At 37.3% G+C, this 19,583-nt stretch overlaps 1 protein-coding gene across 1 annotated transcript in view; it reads right to left on the reverse strand.

The window, feature by feature from the left end:
- Positions 1-14,274, reverse strand: part of LOC136874426 (uncharacterized) — a 44,951-nt gene extending 30,677 nt beyond the window's left edge. The window contains exons 1-2 of the mRNA XM_067148060.2: positions 14,167-14,274; positions 9,667-9,818 (exon numbers count right to left, since the gene is read on the reverse strand). Of these exons, the coding sequence (XP_067004161.2) occupies positions 9,667-9,800 (134 nt within the window). The 5' untranslated portion in view covers positions 9,801-9,818; positions 14,167-14,274. The remainder of the gene's footprint in view (positions 1-9,666; positions 9,819-14,166) is intronic.
- Between the last annotated feature and the right edge of the window lie 5,309 nt (positions 14,275-19,583).

Genomic DNA, 19,583 nt, shown 5'->3' on the forward strand with positions numbered 1-19,583 from the left:
AACTTTTACATTTACTAACCCAGCTATATACCAAATCACTAATACCATCAAAAAACGAGATATTAACATTGCCTTCAAAACCCAAAACACAAACCAAAATATTTTCTTCAACCACAATAAATATAAATAGTAATCAATATCAAGGATCTGGAATATATAGGCTCGCGTGCACAGAATGCAACTTTTCGTACGTTGGCCAAACTGACCAAAGCTTTATGATAAGATATCTCGAACATATAAATGCAGCTAAACACAAGAAACATTCTGCAATGGGTCCACACATGCTAGAAACTGGACACAGTTTTACAACTATTGAAAGGGATTTAAAAATTTTAAGAAGAGTAGAAAAAGGAAAAGAAATGACGGAATTGGAAAACATATACATTCATTTAGATCAGCAATACAACAAAAATAAAAACCTAAATGACAAAATTGAAATAAAGAACCCCATCTTAGTACAATTACCAGAACTAACACAAATGCTTAAATCTGATATAAATAAATTCTATAAACATTTTAATCTGACAAATGTTAATGGCTTATTGACACAAACAAACTCAACTCCTCCCCTTACTTCTCCTAGACAATCCCTTCCACAATCTACAATCTACTGCAGCTATCAATGCACCGCCTACATTAACTTCCCCTTCCCACTCCCCGCCAAACAATAAACTCATCCACACTCAGTCATATAATACAAACATATAGTGCAAACAGAACAACAAGTAGTTCTCAAGAGGCTAGGAGTAACACTAGACAGTTACGCAGCAGAAAGAAAAGTAAGTGACAATTCTTCCAATAAGAAGTTATACAGAATTATAATCAAAACCATAAACATATAATTTTTTATCTTTCATTACAGATATACCAACAAGCCCATTTCAGAACATACAAGAACATTTTAAATTCTATATCACACTAGAAAGTGTTTCATCAACAAGTTTGTTCATGAACAATATTTTCGTATGGACAATATAAAATTAATGCCAATACATTTGTATAAATGTTACTCCAGCAACAACGAGAACAAATTAAATGTCCATAACATAGACAATTATCAACTGCAGAAAAATGTCAATATAGTTAACAAAGTTTTAACGATAATCATACAAGTTAAACAACATTGAATCAATACAATTAGCCAGATCTCAAAAGTTTTTTTTATTTTTTTAAATAATTTTAAAGGATGTTCACCAGATGAGTTTCATCAATAAAATGTTAGACTTAGATAGATTTTAGACAAATATGTTTTAACTTAAAGACATAGTTTTATTGTTATATGACTTTTAAAATATTATAAGATTTGTCAATCAGGTTTATAGGCATAATCTTAATCCAAAAGAATTGTTTCATGATCTTATATAATCTTAAGTAAATAGTAATTGGCTGATGATGCTCACGAAAAAGGAGCAAAACATGTACCATATCAACATCTTAATAAATACTGTATGTAAGTTTATATTACGTTTTTATTGTATTGAATAGGTGGTAATTAACAAAATTATAAGAATTTGTATCAGTCCGACTCGTTGGCTGAATGGTCAGCGTACTGGCCTTCGGTTCAGAGGGTCTCGGGTTCGATTCCCGGCCGGGTCGGGGATTTTAATCGCTTCTGATTAATTCTTCTGTCTCGGGGACTGGGTGTATATGTCCGTCCCAACACTCTCCTCATCATATTCAGACAACATACTACACTACCAACCACCACAGAAACACGCTATAGTGCTTACATCCCTCCATAGAGGGTTGGCGTCAGGAAGGGCATCCGGCCGTAAAACAGGGCCAAATCCACATGTGCGACGCAGTTCGCACCCGCAACCCCACAGGTGTGGGAAAAGCGGCAGGAAAAGAAGAAGAAGAAGATAAGAATTTGTATCACACACTCCAGTGCCGTGAGAAAATTTCTGCATCCATTATATCATTTCTTAGCCATGATTCAACTCCTATTACAATATCTGGTAAATATATATCTATTAAATTACTTAATTCTATTCCTTTCTTTACAATACTTCTACAGTTCAACACTAACAATTTTATGTCATCCCTACTTGATTTCCAGTTCCCTGTTCCCTTATCACCGCTCCCTAGGCCACCCCGTTTCCCTGAATGTACCTCTCTATTACCCTTCCAAACAAATTTCCTAACTTATACGTACCACTGCGGTTTAAGTGAAGGCTATCTGAGTGCAGATCCCTATCTCCTACCCACCCATTAGGATCTAGAAATTTCACTCCCAGTTTCCCACATACCCACTCCATAGTCTCATTTAAATCCCCAATCACCCTCTAGTCAGTATCCCTCTAAGTGTTTAATATTGAGAATAATAGATCGTTCTAACAAACTACAAAACGAGTTGAGAACAAACTCACTTTGTTCTAGAACCAGGTTGGTAGTTGCGTACTGTGCTGAGTTTGTGTGTGTTGGCTGAAATGTCATGGAAAAGAGAGAAGACTTGAACTAATTCACAAATGGAATTGTAAATATACTTCATTTTTTAACTCCCATAATATAAATAACTGCTGTAATGTAGGACACCTTTTTAAATAATATTATCTTCTAGGTTTTCCTCTTGTTATACTGAATACTCTTATAAGAAATGTATTCGTATACACTGTGTGAAATTATCATGTGAATTAATAAATAATCAAATTACTGTGTAGTCAAATGATTGAAAAGCTAAATTTTCTAAATGCCTCTAGCAGCACATCTCATTATCAGGGTCAGAATATGCCATTGATATATGTACATCTTTCTACATTTAGTCCTGTTTCCTGATACAGAATCAGAGATGAGGTGAGATGGAATTATATGGCATGTTTTGATGGCTGGATGACCTTCCTGTCACCAATCTCAGTTGAGGAACTAATGTAGACAAATGATGGAGAATGAAATTGGGTAAGGAGGAAGAAGGAATTGGCTGTAATCTATAAATCTATAAATAGGAACTGTCCCAACATTTGCCTGAAAGTGAAAATGGGAAACCACAGAAAACCATTCTCAGGTCAGCCGACGGTGGGGCTCGAATCCACTTGTCTCCCGAATGTAGAGCTTGCCTCCATAGCCATAGCGTGCGGCCACTGCGCTTGGTTGCCTTTAGTATATTCCCAGAAATCTTATCAATTCCAGCTGCTTTTCTTTAGCTTTCAACATTTGTATCATTTTGTAAACATTTTATCGTCATACGTAAATTTCAGTTCTTTGTTAGTGTCAGTCATCTTCTTTGCCTGGACATTATTCTTATGTTCAACTATCTTTATTTACAGCACAGCATATGTTCAAAATGTGCATCCTCATGTTTCATGCATTGTTCACAATGGTTCCTGTAATACAAGTTCATAACATGTTGCTGAAGTGGTGGTGATTACTGTTTTAAGGCAAAATACAACTAGGCAGTTATCCTCTATGTAACACTAATCAGAGAGAAAATTGGAAGGGATTCGACACTTTGAAAAGTAAAGGTATTGGTCAAAGAAAGACAAGGGCCATGAAGGTCGTGAAAATAAAAGACTCCCTAGGCCTCCAATGCTCTAATACCAATGGGGTCGGAAAAGATAAGAGTGGACCAAGGGAGGTCACATAGTGCGGAGGAAACTGAGGAGCTTGGTATAAGTGGAAGCAATGCCAGGACTCAGTTAAGGGCCGCATGGTTGCCAACCCAAGCTCTCAAGTTCAGAGCCCCTGGGCCCCTTTTAGTCACCTCTTATAACAGGCAGGTGTTACCGTGGGTGTTATTCCACTCATAGCGGTCATGTCAATGAAAACAGGTTGCTGCAAGGACACAAAATAGACTATCTTCTCTTGTCATTCAGAACATTCTGACTGGTAAACAGGTATCATAATAATAATAATGATAATGATAATAATAATTCCTTTTTCACAATTGACTTTACATCGCACTGACACGGATAGGTCTTATGGCGATGAAATTGTACCGGGGGTACACCTTCTCCGGCCAGTTAACCCTCAACTGGTGACGTATTCCGGAAGGAACATAACTGGTGACATGGTGTCTGAGAGACGTCTATAATTTGAGCATTTTTAATGGAATCACATTTCATTAAGGCGAGGTTTATTCATTTTATATTGAAAAGGCATATCTTGACGAATGGTTTAACACATTTTATTACCAACTCCATTGCACCAAAAAGTTTTAAAAAATCTGAATCCAAGTGTAGGTCACTTTATGAAGAAGAAATCTAGGTTTCAACTTAGATTGCATCATAGTCCCTCATATGCATCCGAATGGCTCAAAAACTACTTTCCTACACAGACTGAAACATAATCATTTCAGAAAACTTAAGTTTATCACACATTCACTGAAACTACAAAAACCTGCAATGCACTAATTTTTGCACTTTCAAAATATTCAAAAATATTACAAATATTTGTAATTTGTCTTATTTGATTTCTTTTTCGTCCAATACACACCCGAATCACATATTATATTTGTTTGCATGTTTTCACTAATCTCAAGAAAATACATATAGGGTCTATCAATATATATGCCACACATATCTTGTGAAACTTCGTAAACGAACAGAAATATTACTTTTGATAACTGGTTTACATTGCAGAAATATCTTCATTGTTTGATTTGAAACAAGCAGGTAGAGAAGTAATACTAAAAGAGCTTCAAATTCCATGTCATCAGTGTCGTCAATTTCGGAACGATCCATGCGTTTGTATTTCTGTCTCATATTCCGCATTTTGACATTAGTCTATTGAACTATAAGTTGCACCATCTCCCTAGAAAATGTAAAATTCCAGGCAGTTTTAGGTTCTATTTGATTGCCAATTTTTGTTTGAGCACGTAACGCAGGTAACCGAATTATGTTGTGACTTGGTGTGCGTACATTTCTAGTAGGTTCTTTAGCGGACCATTTATAACGGGTTTTTTTACCATAGTAATAATGCTGTTCTGCGCATTCTTGATCTTCACCTTCACTACCTGTGCCTTCTTCTTCCGAGTCAGTACAATGATCACTTTCAATAGCAAAGTCACTGTCCACACCATTTTCAACATCACTAAATTCTGTATCTAACCACTGTGCTACCTGATCTTCGAACCCAGGACCTTCAGGCCTTATAGGTCAAGATGGACCAGCACGGTCTGCCATTGTTGAATTACGAACAAAAATTAAAAAGCTATGAGTTCACTTCGTACAACTTAAGAATCCACACATTAAAATGTTACACAACTGGTGACGCGGTGTCTACGAAGCCACTTGGAAACTTGTCTACACTCTGAGGAGAGAACGATAATACGGAGGGCGAATTTCTAATGATGAAACGTTTGTTGACAGAGAGATAAAAAGGTACTGCAAACCAAAAGTCTCGCTTCCGATTGTGTGCTTAGGGGTGTACATGTATCTCCTACAAGGAGTCTGCCAGACACCACGTCACCAGTTGAGGGTTAAACTGCGTGCCTTCTATAAGGCCATCTATGTAATCAAACTTGAACTGACGTTATGCAGATACTTGGATTTTCAACCATCGGTCTAAGTTCTCCCTCAGACGGGATCAACAGTAATTAATTCTTACGTGAAAATTATTTTTTACCATAGGCTAACCTTAGTTTTTGAAGACTGTTTTGTTCATGTATCAAAGTTGTCTACACTTTTGTTGCTTCCTTCTTCAATAGCCATCAACCAATCAGAAATCTGTAAATATTTTTGCTAGCCAATTAAAATTGGGGGTGTGTAACTGAAATTCAGCCTATCTGTAAAGAGTTCTGAAAATTTCCCCTCGAAATACTATAAAAGCTGGGCGCTTTAGGGCCGCATTATCATCTTCATCACTCCAGGTTAGTGAGGGAAGCATGTTCTTTGGGGGCAGGGGCTGCGGTCGGCGTTCGGATGGTAACGGCAGAATTTTCATAGTATGTGATAGCTCCGGCAGATAGTTTGAGGGAAGGTTTCAAACCTCTTTTATTTTATGTAAGTTTCTAAAACTGGTGGTTTAAATGTAGATTTTCAGCCTGTCTGAGGACTCTGTTCTATTCCCTATTGGGAAATATGTAATGTAAGGGAACAATGAGTGATTAGCCTCTCTTGATTGGCATGGGGTGACTAAAGTTTTTAATCATCTAAAATTCTTAACACTCCTATGGAATTTAATGTTTCTCATTTAGTCACCCCAGTGTAGAATGGGCTAAGCCTCTGTATCTTTGATCCATAAGCCCACTTAGGGTTTCAAAATATTCTAGAAGGAGTGCAAGTGTTTCACCTCCTGGCCTTTTGTTCATAGCCAATTATGTTCAACTTTTTTCTTTTTATATTAAGGCCATTTTGCATGGGCACTCATTGCCCCTGTTTATGTTTCTGGAACAGAAAGTGAAAAAATGTTGAGCAGAAGAGAAGCCCAAACCCGGGGTGCGTACTGTAAATACCTTATTTTAACCCGTTCGGTGGGCGATGCGGCGATATCCGCGGCTGCAAGTTGCTTCCTCGGCGGGGAACGCGGATATATCTGCCGATTCAAATTATATTCTTTTTCTCAGTTGCCTGCATGCAGAGGTTTATTTCCTTTTCAGCAGCGTATTCTGGATGAGTCTGCCCTCTGATGTGAATTTTTTCAGCTAATGTTCTCCCAATACCAATGTGTCATTCACGAGTTGCAACATAAAGAGCGCAGCTTACGTCCGGGCAAGAACGAGTTAAGGCCTAATAGCATTGCGCTGAAGCTTAAGCTCATCGCCTAATCATCCCTTGGATGTAATATTATTGCTGTAGAAGGGATTTCTAGAGATTATGATACTGAGCAGACTTCTCTGATGACATTTTAGAACTGTGACCTGATTTGTTATCCCCAGTCTTGAGTTCTTCCTTCACGACTGGAGTGTGTGTTTACCGTGAGTTACACAATATTTATTATGGTATGCATCCATAATACAGGCTCATTTCATGATTTCTATCCAAACTTCAGAGACCAGGCTTCTATTCAATCCTTTTTCTTATATTTTTCCGCTAAAATGTCTAAAAGGAATAACCAGCCCCCACCATTAGAGGAAGACGATTTACGGGTCATGATAAACAAAATGTTGGAATTTAGTGGGGATAATAGTGATATTAGTGAAGTAAGTTCTGCCGAAGGGGAATTCGTAAGTGACAGGAGCATACCTGGAATGAGTACTGCAGGCTCGAATGTACAGGGTTCAGGTCCAGCTGATGCAAATGTACAGCAGTCGCAAAAGAGACAGCACGTGTTCGATTCCAGTTCAAGTAGTGATTATGACAGTGACAGTAGTGACGCTAATACTGAATACAATTCAACCAGTGCAAGTTCTTTGTCAACTTTTCCTGAAAATATATAAATAATTTCCCGCTTTGATCCAAAATTCCATCGTGATGTAAAGGGAGAGCTTTTATGAAGAACAAAACTGAGCAAAATATTGTAATTACTTTTTTATGACGATATGCCAGAACATAGATGAACAGACAAAAGATGCCAAGCAGAAAATCGCACATAAAATCCAGTTTAGTAAGATGAAATGAAGGAGTCGAGATCAAGGCTGGGTCTGAACAAATAAGGACGAAATAAAGCCTCTTATCGCCATACTGTTGCCGCAGGGGATTGTACAGAAACCTAAATTAGGACACTATATTTCTCACATTCGCTTATTCACTACACCTATTTTCTATGAGCTGATGACACAGAAGAGATTTTTTCTCGCCGGGCTGAGTGGCCTAGGCGGTTGAGGCGCTGGCCAGCCTTCTGACCCTAACTTGGCAGGTTCGATTCTGGCTCAGACCGGTGGTATTTGAAGGTGCTCAAATACGTCAGCCTCTTGTTAGTAGATTTACTGGCATGTAAAAGAACTCCTGCGGGACTAAATTCCGGCACCTCAGTGTCTCCAAAAACCCCAAAAGTAGTTAATGGGACTAAAGCTAATAACATTATTATTATTATTATTATTATTATTATTATTATTATTATTATTATTATTATTATTATTATTATTATTATTATTATTATTATTATTATTATTATTATTATATTTGCCTCCACAGCTTTTAACATATCTCTGACAATGAGGTGAATAATGGACAAATTCCTTGCAAAATATACAAGATAAATCCAGTATTTGATGACCTGTTAGCAAAATTTTCAGAGACTTATACCTCTGATGGCAACGTGTCAATTGATAAGAACCTATAGTTGCAGTTACTTAAGTGCGGCCAGTATCCAGTATTCGGGAGATAGTGGGTTCGAACCCCACTGTCGGCAGCCCTGAAGATGGTTTTCCGTGGTTTCCCATTTTCACACCAGGCAAATGCTGGGGCTGTACCTTCATTAAGGCCACAGTCGCTTCCTTCCCACTCCTAGCCCTTTCCTGTCCCATCGTCGCCATAAGACCTATCTGTGTCGGTGCAACGTAAAGCAGCTTGCAAAAAAAAAAAAAAAAAAAAAAAAAAAAAAGATAAGAACCTGTTGCTATGGAAAGGGTGGCTAGGGTGGAAGTTTACATACTAAGAAGACAATCGCGTTTCGGAATGGAACCATATAAATTATGCGATGCAGAGACAGGTTATATAACATTATCTGCTTCCGTGTGTATCATAATGATCAGCTGTAAAAGACATAACACTGTGAAGACTGTAAATACTGTAAATATTACCTGTATCGCAGTGTAATATAGTCCGTGTGAGTCACCTATGAATTGTAGGTAGGCTATATAAACTTGATCCCTGAAAGCGCTAACCAACACAACAGAAAATTTCGTGAGTATTATAATTTATTGCATTGTAAATCATTTAAGTACATGTGAACTTTGTAAATCTGCAGTTTACATATACAGAAACATTTATTTCCAGGCAGAGATTGTTAGTAAACTGCCTAAAATATTCAGGTAAAAGTTACTGTATAAACGAAAACCAGAGCTTTGCTATTAGGAAGAAGTAACCTTGATATCACAGTGTGAAAGCACTTAGTACTTTCTTGCACAAAGTATTGAAAAATAAAATAATAGAATTTTCCAACAATTAAATACATTATATTCAAGTAAATATTTTTCTTAGGGCCCTTCAATAGTTCATTGTAGTCTAAGATCATTTTTAATCAAGTAATTAAATATTTTCTTCAATCAGGGAAATTGTTCCCCACCTGGGAGCGAGCCGGTATGTAGCGAGCTCCCCGCCTAAAGGGTTAAGATTGTCAGGTATAACCTTGTGCGCTCTAAGAAACTTATGCCTCTGAGAGGCTGGACTATATTAAGTTTTTGGAGCTCAGACTCCTGAGCCATGTAAATTAGTGAAGCAAACATACTCTTATAAAATATTGTACCAGTTCAGAACTATTATACTCATCCCTTTGTATGTTATCATGTTGCTAATTCTCTAAGTTTTGTACCTGATGTTTTGGACTTCAAGTCATTGTTGTTGGAGCTATCAAGCTCATTATAAGTTGTTATTGTTTATTAAGATCTTCTATTTATCACATTTTAAGTTAAAAAAGAAAAGGAAAGAAATAAAATTTTGAATTTTGTTCTATTAGCCTATGCTCTAGTTAATTCCTTGTTCACACATTTCATCCTGACAGCTTCTTATACCTCTGTGATCCATGATATTTCCTTAGAAATAGCAATAACCTCATCAATTATAATGATGAACAATAAGGACAACTCTCTTTATTTACTACCAAATATACTTTACTCTTTATCTGACTCACCTGCACTCAGCCATAAGTGTTTGTTGATCATCTCCTTGGATTGCACAATCATCCACCAAAGACTTGGTCCTTCTCTTGGCTGTTATGAGTTCCAAGTTGGTCTCCATACCTTCTTCATCTCCACAGTTATCCATGCTTTGGTAATCTGCTTTCTGATAAAAATGATAGATGATGATGCTTGTTATTTAAAGGGGCCTAACATCTAAGGTCATCGGCCCCACAAATCTGATAAAAACAAAGTCTCCATTAACCCCATATAATGAATAAAGCATAGTCAGAACTTCAGCATCCAAAGCTATGTTATCAAATTATATCAAAGATTACAATATCCTAGACCTATCAGCTGTCAATTCCCCATGGCATTGCAGCCCTTGATGGGCCTTGGCCTACCAAGCGACCGCTGCTCAGTCCGAAGGCCTGCAGTTACGAGGTGTCGCGTGTCAGCACGACGAATCCTCTCGGCCGTTTTCTTGGCTTTCTAGACCCGGGCCGCCATCTTACCGTCAGATAGCTCCTCAATTCTAATCATGTAGGCTCAGTAGACCTCGAACCAGCCCTCAGGTCCAGGTAAAAATCCCTGACCTGGCCGGGAATTGAACCCGGGGCCTCCGGGTAAGAGGCAGGCATGCTACCCCTACACCACAAGGCCGGCACCAGCTGTCAATGCTCGGGTCATTTACAACCAAGTAACGGGTAGGAAGGTAAAGTGGAAAAAATTTATCTTCCATTTGGCAAGTGAAATAACAATGCAGGACAAGCAAGGGCAACAACAACAAGAGGAGGCTGTAGGCCCATGTCCCCCTAAAAAGCAGAATAAGTGCAACAAGTATCTCAAAGCAGTGTGCCGAAAATATGAAAGTAAAGTAGAAGTTGTGTGTGCAAAATGTGTTTAGGATATTTTTAATTTTCTTAAAGTATTTCTGAAAATGTGGACGACTGACTAAGAAACAGTGTTCAATTGGTTAATTTTTTGAAAACTCCTGTCTATACCTGGGGTCATTACGTGTCAACAAAAACTGGACTCTCCAACTGTAATTGTGAAGATTTGCAAGGCAGATAATCTTCCTCAGAACATACCTAAGAAGTTGGAAGTAAAAGTAAAGGCACGACTGTAAAAAAGACAAAATATCTGTGCGACAACTTTCGAGAGCACTGCACAGTATAAACAGAGGATTCACTGTGCCAATGGCCAGGCAACATTAAGGCGCTGAACCTGGGCCAAGTAGCAAAGAACATTCCAGAAAAAATGAGCAACAATTCAGTTTTGTTAACACAGGATACAAGATAGATTAAATTAGATATAAATCATTAATAATTACTGATTGGATATCGACTGTGTGTAGTTCCAGATCGATCTCTTAAAATAACCACATTATTATTATTATTATTATTATTATTATTATTATTATTATTATTATTATTATTATTATTATTATTATTATTATTATTATTATTATTATTATTATTATTATTATTATTATTATTATTATACTGGAGGTACACCAACTCCATACATTCAAATTAAGCATCTTTTAGAAGGCCATCTACAGTATAATATGAACAGTGAAATTCATTTCGGAAGAAGTTTGAACGTTTATCTCCAGATGTCTCTACTGTCAACTTATGTGCTCCATCTGGTGAGAGGATGGACAATTAATTTTCAGTTAAATTTTGTAGTCATTAGTTGGTAAAACTGAATTGTTTGTAGATTGTTTTTGGTGTTCTAAAGTTATCAGCACTTCTATATCTTCCTGCCAGCATACAATGTTAACGAATAAGGAATTTTGAAATTTATTTAATCAACCAATCAAATTTATGGGTGTGTACAGTGCTTTAGCCCAGATAATTCTGGAACCTTCCTCTCCGCTATAAAAGCATGGACCTTTTGGTCCATATTGTCTTTTGATCGCTCCAGTCCAGCAGTAGAATGTGTTCATAGAGTAGGCAGGGAATACACCTCACCCATCTCCGGAAGGCCCTCCAGCTCAATGTAATGGCAGACTTCTTGTAATCATGTAATAGTCTCAGAAAGCTAGTTTGAGAGGAAGGTTTCAAATTCTTTTGTAATGTAATCTCAAATGTAATTTTTCAGACAAGTCTAAAGACCTTAGGGTAACTTAATGAATCTTTCTTTATTCGTGTCAGAAGTATCAACTTTACTTTCAGATATTTAACAGAAAGCAACAAGATACCTACATTCCTACTATACAAATATACAAGTCTACTATACAATCACAGATAGAGCAACAATATTCGAGAGCTAGATGATGCTTGCCGAGTATTGGGCGACGTCAATAGCGTTGGAGGAGGCTGCAACGAATCACTTGAGAAGCCCCACTTCCACAAATTTACTTTTGTTCTGCCGACTTCTGTACGGAGTCTGTTAAGGGCTTTCCATACTGTCCACTTCTCCTGGTGTCCACATGGAAGACTTTCCTTTGGCTCTATCCAGTTGGATAGGTGGTGGATTCTTTCTTTCCACATTGTGACTCTAGCATTCTCTGCTTTCCACTCAAGGTTAACTGATGTGCGGAGAAAACTTTTTCTAGATCTTAGCCTCTGTGTGGCTGGGTGGTATCCATAAAGAGGATGTGCTTCTGAAGAAGATGACTGGAGCCTTTCTTTGTTAGCTGCTACCTCCCTACAAATCTCACCGGGAGCAATACCAGCTAAAATTTGGACCTTCTCAGTGGGTGTAGGTTTCAAACATCCAGTAATGATCCTGCAGCTTTCGTTTAAAGCGATGTCGACCTGCTTCGTATGAGCTGACCTGTACCAAACTGGGGAGGCATATTCTCCTGCAGAATAGCATAGAGCTAGAGCTGATGTTCTAATTGTTTGTGGTTGTGTTCCCCAACTTGTTCCTGATAACTTTCGTAGAATGTTGTTTCTGGCAGCTATCTTTTGTTTCAGGTTTTGGCAATGTTTCTTATATGTTAATGTGCGACTTAGGGAATAAAGAGTGTAAACCCTCTTTTATTTCCCCTTCAACTTGTTATGGAGGTGACTATGGTTTCATAAACCTTAAAATTTCCTATTTGTAATGTAAATCTTTCTCTGCATCTAGTCACCTCCGTACTGTAGGCTTAGATTTTCAAGTGTATTTCAAGGAGTGTGAGTGTTCATCTCCTAACATTTTGATTTCTGGCTAATAACTTTAACCTTTTCACTAAGGCCAGGTAGAACGGCACTTATTGCCCCTGTTAACTATTCTTATTCTGTTTCCTATTTAACGCAATGTAGATTGTCGAGTGAGTAAGACAGTGGAAACTGGTTATTGTTCACCTAATGTAAAAGTTGAATTGTGCCTTTGAAAGGCAGGAAGCTCGCAAATTTTGGAGAGTAGTCTACTAAAAAGAAATAGTATGTGAAACAAAGATGCTCCCTTTTGAATGTAGTGTATTTTGGAGGTCAGTCTCCTTAAGTATTTATTGAAGGGAGCAATGGTGCTCTTGTAAAATTTGTAACTTGGGAGCTTCAAGCTCATTTTGTTAAATCGTTGTTGTTTCTAGTATTGTTTCTCGAGCTCACAAGCTAACCTTTGTCCTATTGTTATTTGTTATTGTTTAACAAAATTTAAAATCTGAAAATAATACAAAAGAAAACTAAGGAAAGAAATAAAATTTAGAATTTTAGAGTTTTAAATTAAAATTTGATCTTATCTCTATCCACCCATTCATGTCCACAACTTCTTACACCTCTGTAAATCATGGCATCCCTTTCCACCCTGAGATATTTTCTTTGAAATTTGAATTTTTCTTACTTCAATATACGTAATTTTGAGCTTAGATTTCAGGAAAAATAGTAAAACAAACATTTTCTTTGCCGTTCTCGTGGAAAACCACCCACATGATCGTGCTAGTTAGGGTTTATTTGAGCACATTTCTTTGCTGAATGACACATGTTGAGAATATGAAATTCTGTAAGTGGATGATTTTATTTACAGCGATTCAAATATACGAAGTAAAATAGGTTATAAAACATCAATATAGGACTTATATAAACAGAATATTCTTTGGAAAGTAGTCTTCGGTTTGATGCCGGTTGGGGACTCGGTGATTGACGTGTAGGTAAACGATTAGAGAATGATTATCAGTAGAATCATTATCTCCTGTGTGTTCTTCCTCTTCACCAATATTGCCACCGTGATGAGAAACATCAGAATCATTGCCTACATGTGAAGATATAGGTTCAGGTACCCACTCATCATCATCACCATCTTCAGTGTGTAAGTCCTCACAATCAGATGCATAGGTTAACCTTGCTATTTCTTCATCTGATATCCCTAAAATTCATATAAATACATGTATTTTGTATTCACATAAGTATGCTAATGCTTAATTAGAGATATCTTCCCAGAATACTAATGACCACTTTTGAGGTTAAAAACACACCATTACCTCAAATTAAATCCTAACCCACAACATCATGCTAGTTACAGATTGACAGTTTATTATAACTGCTAGGTTCAAAAAGTAACATTGTTAAGGATATGTATACCTTCTATGATGATTCTAGGATGTTTTAAAAAGATTCACAACGAAATCAATACCGGTATGTAAAAGATAATAAAAAGGGACAATTTAACTTGAGGTCACATGGTATGTTTTCTTTACGAAAGTTTAAACACATATGCTGCCTCCTTGTGCCCAATTATCAAAATAAAAACAACTGCAATACGAAGCGCGGAACCCACACGATTATTGCAGCCCGGTGTGACGCAGGGAAACGAGCTAGTTTTCTTTTAATGAAATTGTACCGGGCGTTACACCTCCACGCCGCTAATTCAAACTTTGCGCCAGTTGAAACTCCCCTACTGGAGGAAGTCTGAACTTTATCTACTGTATTAATTTTCAAGTTTCTCAGAAGATGTCACTACTTGGAAATTTTGAAGTTTCTGAACTGGGTCGTTTTCGACGTATTTTTGTTTTTCCTGTAGTAAGAAGTGTGAACATTCTCTTCTAGAGGACACTACTGAAGAACTACAATGGTGCACCCTAGTGCGAAGTGAAAGAACTGTTTTTTTAGAGAAATTTTTATTTCAAAAGTTTGTTCCTTGTTAAATTTCTTTCTGTTATTGTTTAAGTTGGCTGTATAACCCTTTCTTTCCCCTGGTTTTGAATTTAGCCAATCCCGAATTTCTTTAATTAATTTATGACCAATCAGGTGTATCTTCTCCAACTTGAATATCTTGCTTAACCCTAGCCAATAAAGTTTTTGTGGGCGGGTGTTCTCATTCCTGAAACGCCTCGAACTTTCCGCGAGAGTATATAAACTGCTGATTTTCGGGTCTCCGGGCCACTTCAGTACCAACTTTCAAAGTGTAAAGTACGTAGCAGGGGGCGGGAAGCGCCTCTTTCTTCGGGCAGCAGTACAACAACAAGGTAATGGCCGTTTAATAACTTATTTTCTTGCTAGCTCAGCAGCTTAACTCTCGGGGCAGGTCCGAAGCCTTTCAAAATGTAACTTTCCTCTAAAATGTAAAGACACTTAGTTTCAATTCTATCTTTTTAAACTAAAAATTTGGGATAGAGAGTGCTTAACCCTCTCGAGCTCCCACTCATATTGCATTGAGATGAACTTATTTTTTTCTCAACCGTTTCTTCCTTAACGTAATGTAAATTGTTTCACTCTAAAGTCACCTCTTTAGTATGGGATTAGCCCTTGCAGTACGGCCTAGTGCCAAGTAGGTTTTATATAAAATGTATTAGGAGTGCAAGATCGCCTCCTCTCAAGTTGGTATTTTTCAGGCCATGTAATTTTCATGTTTCTTTACTTAATAGGCCTCAGTAGGTTGGGTATTTTACCCCTGTGTTTATGTCCTTAGAGGACAACTTGAAGGTGGATTTTGGTGCGGCCTTTGATAGGCTTAAATTTTAAGAGCGAGTTGCTCTTTCTTGAAAAAGTGCGTTGTTGTATTCCTCGAGGAGGCTTTACCGTGTAAAGAGGAGCAAGTGCTCCTAGGCATGATTGGGGTCTTCTGCCCCTTTGTTGACTTCTGTATATCGTAAGGTTGGGCTTATAGCTCAAGAATTGGGTGTCTGGCTCTCGGAGCCCAAATCCTGTAATCACTGTAATTGTACTTTTTCGAATTGTGTTTCGGCTACTGTGTACCTGTTCAATTTGTTATTTCTTATTCTTGATTTTGAAAAGAAAATATAACCTTCTTAAATTTTACCTTAACTTTAATTTCGTAGTTTGAGACCCGTTCACCCCCGCACCTTCTTTCACCTCTGCTGTTCCACAGATACCACGGAACAAAAATAAAAGCCCAACCCGCACAATCGTGTGGCTCAGGGTGGAAAGGGCTAGGTATCTCCATAACAATTCTTCTTCTTCTTCTTCTTCTTCTTCTTATATATATATATATACATTCGTTTAGCCCCTTAAGGAGCACGTGGAACCATTAAATAGCACTGGTATTCTTCATCTTCTTGTTCTTCTTATCTTCCCAAAACTTCCTCATCCTTTCACTATGGGCCTGCCGTCTTTCTTGTGTCCACGAGTTTTTGAGCTTCAAGCTTTTCTCAGATGGATTCTTGGGTGCAAATTTATGGCTGTTGATCTTTTGTCTGTATGTATTCCTTGTGGTTGCCATTGGATCAACGTCGACTTCTGCGAGGTCCTTTTGTGCATCCACTAGCCAGCGAGCTTTGGATTGTCGGTTTCCATTGATAATAAGAAATATCTTCTTAGTCAGTCGTGAGTCATCCATTCGTGCTAAATGTCCATAAAATTTCATACGCCGTTTGCGTGCGACTGAAGAGAATCGCTCAGTTAATGCATAGAGTTCTTCCGAGCTTCTTCGCATCCATTTGCCCTCTTGAAACTTAGGCCCGAATATCTTCCTCAGTACCTGTCGTTCAATTTTCTCAATGTCCTTGATGTTAATGGTAAGTGCTGATGTCTCAGTTGCCTATCATTACATTTATTGTATCCTTATCTTTTTTGTACATCTTAAGACAGAAGTTCTGCATATATCAGTGCCGTAAAACTAAAAACATCCTTTTTACTGTTTTCAAATTTGGAACATATTTAATTTCTGGAGAATAAAACTCCTAAATATTTATGAATATTTTAATACACTAAGGTGATATTCCTTTATCCAGTAAAACAGTCAGATTATCTTAAATCCTCAATGTACCGGTATTATCGGAGTACTATATCTCAGACTTCTGGTTTTCATGAAAATGATCGCAAATTTATCTACTATCAAAATATAAAATAAACCAAAAATGTGATTTTCCGACTTAAGGTATGAATGGTATGAATTAATAGTTTCTCTTATAAAGTTTAATTGTGATGTTCTGGCGATTCTGTGGTTCACAGAGGTGAGTGGGTGGATATAAAACAGTCAGAAGATTAATATAAAACTTTAAAATTGGAGCTATATTTCTTTCTCTTCTTTTTTTCTTTCAAATTTCAAATTTTACACTTTTCTAAGCAGGTAACTAATCAGGTACAAAAATTTAGCTCGTAAGCTTGAGGAACAAATTAGAGAGGCCAAGAGAAATCCAATAACAACAAATTAACAATATGAGCTTGAAGCTCTGTAATTACAAATTTTACCTGAGCAATACTGCTCCTTGCAATTAACAGTCAAGGAGACGGATCTCCCAATTTTTACATCAGTGGAAGAGAATCTTTGTTCTACAGATTTACACTTTCCAGGTCTATCAAAGGCACAACCTACATTTAACAAAATTAACAAGTATTCACTGTCTTAACTGCTCAACAGTCTGATATCTTTTACATGAAATTAATGAAATAGAGTTTAACAGGGGTAACAAGTACCCATTTTACATGGCCTTTGGTAAAAACAAAAGGTTAAAGTTACTGGCCAAAAATCAAAATGGTAAGGAGGCAAACACTTGCATTCCTTGAAATTTACATGAAATACTTAAAACCCTATTTGGGCTTATGGCCTATACTACGGAGGTGACTGTATGGAGAAAAATATTTAAGTTACAGAAATTACTAGATAGATTTTAAAGGTTACAAAATCATAGTCACCTCAATATCAAGTTGAGAGGGAATACAAGAGGGTACCTCACTCTCTTTTCCCTTATTTTGGTGATGTTTTTCGACTTGTTTGAAATTTACATTTAAAGTTTAAAATTTACATTTGAGAAAATAAAAATTTACATTACTAAAAATTTGAAACCTTCCCCTCGAGCTAGCTTTGTTAAGCAGAAACTGCCATTACCTTGAGCTGGTGGACCTCCCGAAGATGGACGAGGCAGCCCACGCCTCCGTTACAAACACACTCTAGATGGGAGGGATCACAGAGACAACAAAAGACCCGAAATGTGTCAGCTTTTATAGCGGAGAGGAAAGTTTCAGAAAACTCACACACCATTACCCAAGGCCCTGACACACCCCCAATTTTCATTGGATAATCAAATAAATATCAAAATTTTATCATTGGTGAATCAATAAATGTACAAAATTTCTTATTGGTAAAAAAATAAGGTTGGCAGGAAGAGATAGAAGTATTGATAACTTTTGAACATTAAAATCGATAAACAATTCAGTTTAGGAAACCTTCACATACAAAGTTACTGTGAAAATGAATAGTTCATCTCCACCCCAGAGGACACAACATAAGTTGATAGTAGCGACATCTGTTGAGAAATGTTCAAACTTCCAAAATGTGTTTCAGATTTCCTGATCTACATGGCCTTCTACAAGGCGCTAGTTTTAAATGCACGAGGCGGGTGTACCTTCGGTAGAGTAGATATCATTCAACTGAATATTTTATAAACAAGTCCCCTCTATACAATGCTAAACTGAAGTATCAGTTATATAATTTCTGCAAAGTGGGAAGTTGCTTTACCTCGCATCGACACAGATAGGTCTTATGGCGACGATGGACAGGAAAGGGCTAGGAGTGGGAAGGAAGTGGTTGTGGCCTTAATTAAGGTACAGCTCCAGCATTTGCCTGGTGTGAAAATGGAAAACCACGGAAAACTATCTTCAGGGCTGCCGACAGTGGGATTCGAACCCACTATCTCCCGAATACTGGATACTGGCTGCATTTAAGTGACTGCAGCTATCGAGCTCTGTACCAATAACCTTACGGTAGAGTTGTGCAGCTGGACACTTGTCAAGACTAGCCCAGTGCAGCTGGGCTGGCTTGATTTAAATGTGGGCTTACGTGTCAAACATATGTCACAGACAAGTGAAAAAGTGAACACACTTGGCATCGTACAGGAGCAGTGATGTCAGATTGTGACAGTGAAGCTTTCCTCAAACCATTTAGTAAGATATGTTGATTGGAGTACAGTATAAGAAAAGGCACTATAATCGGAAGAAAAACCTGACTCTTTCAAATATTTGGGTTTGATTTATACTACAGTTAATATTAAAAGACATGGTTTTATTTTCCTAATATTTATATATTCAAAGAAAACTGACATGTTACAATTCTTTTTGTAACCGTGTACAGTCACTTTAAAAAATGAGCAAATGGTAGTGTATGTTCCTCACACTTAATATATTTTATCAGACTTATTTTAATTATTATCATAATATAATTCACTTTTTTTTGTTATTGACTTTACGTTGCACTGACACAGATAGGTCTTATGGCGACTAAGTCACCTTTGATGTAGTTACAAACCCTGTGAATATCCACAACAAACATTATACAGTATCTATAGGTTCAGTTGTTTATGAGAAAAGTATCTACAGTGGAACCTCGATTATCCGTTCCCGAAAAATACGTTTTCCCGGAATATGCGTTCAAATTACGCGGTCCCGCGAGCATCGTAATTAAATCACGTTGTAAAAGTCCCGCATTATCCGTTTCTCGAAGAAACGATTTCCCGGATCAACCGTCCAGAAATTCCAGTCCCGTCAATGCTAAATCCTCTATCAATCGTTTTTTAATAAACTGTATCTCACGAAAGGACAGC

Source organism: Anabrus simplex, chromosome 5 (assembly GCF_040414725.1).
Source record: "Anabrus simplex isolate iqAnaSimp1 chromosome 5, ASM4041472v1, whole genome shotgun sequence".
Classification (NCBI taxonomy): Eukaryota; Metazoa; Arthropoda; class Insecta; order Orthoptera; family Tettigoniidae; genus Anabrus; species Anabrus simplex.